Genomic DNA, 7115 nt, shown 5'->3' with positions numbered 1-7115 from the left:
ACAGTAATATTCGATTTCCAGCTTTTAGTTCCTTTTGTGTCTTACAGTAATAGTCCATGTGTATGTAAGTGATAGTCTCTTACAGTAATCATTTGATTTTTAATCTGTAATCTATAAAACATGATAATTGTTTGATCTTATTATGTGATTTAAGAATTCAAAAGGGAAAAATTGAGTATGGGAATTCGAATTACATACCTGAATAAGATATATTGCAGATGTGATAACAGAAATCTTGTTTGGATCTTGTCATTATTAAGCCATTAGTACTTTCATATCAGTTTTATTACCATTTAGGCTTACACAAAAAAAATTAATTTATTGTTTCAGTATCATGCAAGCTTGCTGAACACTGTTTATGATTCTGATTCTGGATTTCTGTTGCTAAATTTTAAGATAGAACAGCTCAATTCTTTTCTTTTTGTTGGCTGAAATATTAATGTTTTTTTGTTGGCTGAAGTATTAATGTATTTTTTTGTGTGGTAACTTTTCTGATTTGCAGATGGAATCAAACACACCTTCTGATATTTCATCAGCTCCAAACTCGCAACAAGAGAATGATGGTTTGGTAAATGACAGAAACACCCATTCTACAAACAATGAAGAAAATGCAGATGAAGGGAGTTCCCATTTTCAAAAGAAGAAAAGACCAAAGACTTCTCCAGTATGGGCAGATTTTACTGAAGTTAAGATGCCTAATGGGACTATGAAAGCACAGTGTAGATTTTGTAAAGGTCGACTCGCCATAATATCAAGCTCGAGTACTAGTCATTTGAAACGACACTTGAAGACATGTGGCCCAAAAGCAGCTCATGACTTGAAACAACAAAAGATCACTTGGCAAGCAGCTGATTCAGGATGCAATCAAGAAAAACATGTCACTCCCGCCCTTACTGATGGAAAGTTTGATATGATGAAAATGAGAGAGTCTGTTGCGCATTGGATACTTATGCACGAGCATCCTTTCACAATTGTTGAAGAAGAAGGATTTAACATGATGCAAAAGCGTGGAATGCTTGAATGTGAAAATGTCTCACGTGTTTCCATTAAAAAAGACTGCGAAAAAGTTTTTGAGATAGAAAAGAACAAGCTGAAGAATTTATTAAAGTCTATTTCAAAGATTAGTGTGACCACGGATATGTGGAAGTCTACCAATCAGAAAATCGAGTATATGGTTCTTACAGGCCATTTTGTTGATTCTAATTGGCAATTACAAAAACGTGTTCTTAGCTTTATTCACTTACCTCCTCCTCATCGCGGGCTTGAGATTGCTGACAATCTTTACAAGTGTTTTAAGGATTGGGGTATAGAGAATAAGGTGTTCACTATTTCCGTTGACAATGCCTCAAATAACGATTCGGCTGTTAGGATCCTAAGTGAAACTTTTTCAAGGGTTAAAAAGTTGCCTTGTGGAGGAAAGTTGTTTCATGTACGTTGTTGTGCACACATCTTGAATCTTATGGTTCAAGATGGACTTTCTAGAATTAGCTATATTATTGAGGATATTCACGAAACTGTCACGTTTATCAATCAAAATGAAGGGAGACTTAATTTGTTTTCTGAGATTGTGCAACAGTTGCAATTGCCACATAGAAAACTTATTCTTGAATGCAAGACAAGATGGAATTCAACATATCAAATGTTGTCGGCTGCAATCAAATTTAAAGAGGTGTTTCCAATGTACAAAGAAAGAGAGCCACGCTATCTTTGTTGTCCTAGCAATGATGATTGGTTGAAGGTGGAAAAGGTATGTGAAATCTTAGAAGTTTTTGACTCTGCGACTAATATCATCTCTGGGAGTGAGTATCCGACTTCAAACTTATTTCTTAATGAAATTTTTAGAGTGAAAGTTTTGTTGGATAAGAAGTTTGAAGATTCTAACGAAGATGAGTTTGTTCATGACATGGTTAAGTGCATGAAACTAAAATTTGATAAATATTGGGGAGATTGCAACTTAATGATGTCTATTGGTGCTATTTTAGATCCTAGGTGCAAAATGAGGGTTATTGAGTTTTGCTTTCCTAGGATGTATCCTGAAAATGAAGCTTGTGAAAATATAGACAAAGTGAAAAAAGCTTTATATGAATTGTATAAAGAATATGCAGATGAGTATTACTCTAGTAGTGGTGAAGGAAATGGCGAAAGTGTTGGTTTAAGAGGAAACAATGTGACTATTCAAGCTTCATCTTCTGGTTGGTCTGAGTTCGCTCAATTTGTAAGAACAGTTGAAAATATACAACCACAAAAATCCGATTTAGATAATTATCTTGAAGAGAGTTGTTACATTTGTGAAGAGGATCCAATACCATTTGATGTTTTACAATGGTGGCGGTCAAATTCGTTAAAGTATCGTATATTGTCACGCATGGCTCGAGATATACTTGCAATTCCTATCACCACTGTTGCATCGGAAGCTACTTTTAGTGCGGGTAGTAGAGTTATTGACACATATAGAGCATCCTTGGCTACTGAAACGGTAGAAGTCTTACTTTGTGGTGGAGATTGGTGTCGAAGCCTCTATGGTTTGAAAAGAAAGAAAAAGGCATGATTATTTGTTTTTCATCACCTTTAATGTGTTTTTATAATTTCAATTATATTTATTATTCTTGTGTTTATACATTTCAGAAAGAGAAGCAACAAATGGAGATCAATCTTCCCATTCTATGATAAGTAAGTTTATTTAAAATGTTGAAAACAAATTTTTTTTTTTGCTGTTTTTTTTTCTCTTTTGCAGCTTTTTGTAGTTTTTTTACTGTTTTTATGGTTTTTGGTAGTTTTTTATTGTTTCTTTTGCATTTTTTTTTGTTGTTTTTACTGATTTTTATGCTGTTTTTAGGTTAATAGTTGTTAAATAATTGTTGTTTGCTGTTAAATATTTTTTTTGCTGTTTTTTTCCTTTTTTTGCAGCTTTTTGTGGTTTTTTTTCTGTTTTTTCTGGTTTTTGGCAGTTTTTTTGTTGTATATTTTGCATTTATTTTGTTGTTTTTTACTGATTCTTGTGTTGTTTTTAGGTTACATAGCTGTTAAATAATTGTTGTTTGTTGTTATTTCATCAGGTAGAAGCTGAATAAGCTGTTTTGGTGCTGAGTTGGTATAGTTTTGAAGTCTTAAAAGTTGTTTTGCATTGAAAAATGTTTATTTTTTGTATTTTGAAAGTATGCAAAAACGACATAGATGCTTGAATGGTTGATGCTATTTTGCATTAAAGATTGTTTATTTTTGGTATTTTGAAAATATGTAAAACTTATGACATATATGGACTATGGGTGATGTTTTATTGATATTACACGTTTAATTGTGATTTTTTTTGGTAGTTTGGACATTAGAATATGGAATGTTTTAATAGTTATTACTTAATTTAGTGATTTTAAAAAATATATACATATATTAGTCGAGCCGAGCCGAGCCGAGCTCGAGACTGTCGAGTATTTCAAGAGCCCGAGCTCGAGTTTAAAATCAAAGCTCGAGTCGAGTTCGAGCCGAGCTTCGAGCTCGAGTATTTTTGTCGAGTCGAGCTTCGAGCTTTATAGTGTTCGGCTCGACTCGGCTCGTTTACACCCCTATCGTCAACCCAAAATCAATAATCGTCCAGGAACCCTTCGAATCTAAAATCCATTTGCTAGATCCATCAAATTACCAGTCCAACCATTCGACCATTCGTTCACAATCCAAGGTTCGTTCGTCCCCAAACCAAACTCAATTTCGTGCAATCATTTTATCATTAACCCCAAATCCATCGACTTCCTTCTTTCAACTAAAAACGAATTCAAAAACAATCTGAGTTCGTTTTCAAACTTTCTTTGACGTTCGAAAGTCAATCACCCAATCATTGATTTCCAGAACGTATCCACGAAAATCGAGTCTGACCTCCTAACATCAAAATCAATTTCTCTTCCATTACAAACTATCTACATCGATCATTGACTCCCACCAGTTCGTCAATCGACTCCAAAAATTCGAATACCAGTCGAAATATCAAACTCACTTGAATCACTTGACAACTCAAAACTCAATCAATTTTTGAAATCGATTTTAAGAAACTAATAAGACCCATAAACTGTGTTCGACACCATGAACTCCAAATCAACCAGATTTCGAAATTAAACACCAAATTAGACTTGATTTCGATATAAATAGCCCAAATACATCTTGTATTAACCAATTTTAGCTTTCAATTCACTGAATCAACTCATAAAAGTCGAATTTGACTTTTTTTGGGATTTGACTTTTCGAAGTCAAAGATCACCAAACACAAAATTAATGATTCTATTGCCCGATTTCAGATCAAAACCGTGATTAACAAACTGTTCTTCACATGTTCTTCACAAAAACCTCAAAGATTTTGAATAATTTTATCAAAATCAACCACACACAGCCGATTCACTTTATCATCATCGACTTTCCATAGAAGAATCGATTCACAAGTCGAGATTCAGAAACAAACTCTAATCAATTAATCATAAACATTGAATCGAAATCGAAACTCAAGAACATGAAAAAAAAATCGAGTCAAAAGCATAGGATACAAGTTAATATGCATACGACGAACGACGAACAACAACGCTTTAGATTGAATGGATTTAACGAATCATTGGGCTCAAACAGTGAGTATATCGGATTCAATGACTTATGGGCTAAAAACTGATGAACAGTACTCGTGATATTGATATTGGGCTTAATTGACATTTGGACTCAACTCGTGAATTCAAAATCAGATGCATACAATTTGTTTACAAATTTGATTTTAATGATAGATTCAAATGAATATTAACAATTTGAAAATCGAATAGAACAAACAAATAGGATTAGGTTGGGATTTGATCAGCAAAAAAAAATTATTGGATCATCAATGGGGTTTTTCAAGAAAAATTTGATCCAATGAGTCAAACGATCACAAATCAAAAATGCAACGCACGAATTCAATGAAATTAAGAGAGATCATAGAGAGAGACTCACCAAAAATGTTCCAATTGCGACAAATGTTGCCAAACCGAGAATCGTTCTTCAAAAATCACGTTGATCTTGAAGACCCGCTCTGATACCAATTGTAGTGACATAAGAACATGGTTTGGCATGCGGAATTAAAGATTGCACAATGAACATGGTGATTTGGGTGTTCTAGAGATGTATTGATTGTATATGGTGTTACACAAAAAGGATCTAGATCTAGACTACATAAATAACACACACTTACACACTCACTTTTACATCTCTCAAGCACACCTCTACAAGTGGTATGAACCCACCTTATATAGAGGTGTTTACATGTCTCTCTCTCACTCTCTATCTCTCATGTGTCACAAGATAATTCAATTTCACATAACTTTTCTATTAATCTAAGCAACTCATAAGAACAAGATAATTCAATCAAACTTTTTCATGTAATTAGCCTAACCATTAAACTAATACAAAACATGAATCTATTGACAATTATCTTTGAAAATGGATTAGAATGAACATCACCACATCAAAAACAGCTTAGGGTAATGATTCTAGTCCAATTCCAGCCTTAAAAGTCGAAAATATGTTGTCAGGGGGTCCTACTCGTCGAGTGTATGAACCTACTCGACGAGTAGGATGAGTTTCCTCATGGACTCGGCGAGTCCAGTGCCCAGACAGCCCGAAAATCGATTTTTTCATCATTTTTCAGCACTTTGCATCAAGTATAATTGAAAACAAGCCTAAGCTCTGATACCACTGAAGGGTTTTGAGCATTCTAACACTCCTAAGTGTACATGCAACCCTAAATACCTTGGATCTATGTTTTCTCTATTATACATGCAAATATGAATATTCCAAGGTATTACCCTATCTAGCATACAATCTTTGATACTTGGGTAATAAAAACAAGTTTGAAGACATACCTTTTTATGTAGCTTGATTCCTTGATGCTTAAGAGCCGAGTGCCCCAAGTGTGACACCTCAAATGGTTCACACAACATCAAATACACTTGGAATAACTTAGAGAGAAATGAACCACTTCATGAAATCGGCTAGCCCTCACCATACACACATAGTTCTCTCATGGTCGCCGATTTTGACAAGAATAAGATGCTTATATAGTTTGTCACAATTAGGGTTACACCATGTAAACCCTAATTGTCATGGCCTTTCATTTCCATGATCCATGGGTACAAAAACACCATGGAGCATCCATGAAGCATCCTATGGGTTTTAGCCCAACTTGATAATCCATGGAGCATTAGCCCACTATACAAGTATGGATGATTTACACAATCAACCCATATATTTAATTAGTCTCCTTTTGATCACTTAATTAATTCCAAATTAATTCTTCATCAATACTAATTAAATAATATTATTGATATATTAGAACTTATAATATATTAGTAAACCTTAAGTGTTATTTATCTCATTTTAGTCTATCCAAATGCATGATGTCATGCAACCCAAATGGACCATGCCAATCGGGTCAAGTACATACCAAATATAGTTATGGACTTAGACACTAATCCAACACATACCATGAAAGGAAATAATATTTCTCACCATATCAGACGAGTAGCAACCATTATTCAAATCTATTTCTAACCCACTACTAAGCAACAAATATTAAACTCCAATCTTGGTGACAGGTGAAACCTTCCTATTCCCCATGATCAAGTTTATCTTCCCGTGCTCCACATCCTTACTTATTTTTAGGCCCTGCACATCAGAACAAATGTGTAATCCACAACCTGTGTCAAGCACCCAAGAGTTAGTATGTGATGAGTTTTAGATAGAATAGTGTAAATACATGCATGGGTGGGTTTAGTCCTTCCCATCCTTAACATCCTGCAAGTACTTGGGGCAGCTTCGCTTCCAGTGCCCTTTTTCATGGCAATAGAAACACTCTGCTTCTTTTGGGATGGTCGAGGAAGTAGCAGAACCTCCTTTGGTTCTACTTGAAGAGGATCCATCAAGAGACTTTCCCTTGCGGCTCTTGGAAGGAGCCTTCCTCTTCTTCCCCTTACCTTTCCCAATTGCCAGAACAGGGGCATTAGCAGTAGGAGTGGTTACAACAGATTTACCTTTGAGACCACTTTCGGCAGTCCTCAAAAGGCCCTGAAGCTTGCTCAGAGTCACTTCCTCCTTGTTCATATGATAAGTCATGT

At 34.9% G+C, this 7115-nt stretch overlaps 1 protein-coding gene across 1 annotated transcript; it reads left to right on the top strand.

Annotated features, from left to right (window-relative positions):
* Nucleotides 1–1098: 1098 nt before the first annotated feature.
* Nucleotides 1099–2667, top strand: LOC145131005 (zinc finger BED domain-containing protein RICESLEEPER 2-like). The gene is made up of 2 exons (XM_079065745.1): nt 1099–2542; nt 2626–2667. Exons 1-2 carry the CDS (start codon nt 1139–1141, stop codon nt 2665–2667), a joined length of 1446 nt encoding a protein of 481 aa, XP_078921871.1. The 5' UTR covers nt 1099–1138.
* The last annotated feature ends 4448 nt before the right edge of the window (nt 2668–7115 follow it).

The sequence above is a fragment of the Lactuca virosa genome, chromosome 8 (assembly GCF_052849685.1).
Source record: "Lactuca virosa cultivar CGN04683 chromosome 8, Lactuca_virosa_CGN04683_v6, whole genome shotgun sequence".
NCBI lineage: Eukaryota > Viridiplantae > Streptophyta > Magnoliopsida > Asterales > Asteraceae > Lactuca > Lactuca virosa.
Note: the sequence above shows the minus strand (reverse complement) of the source record. Positions and strands in the feature narration are given on the sequence as shown.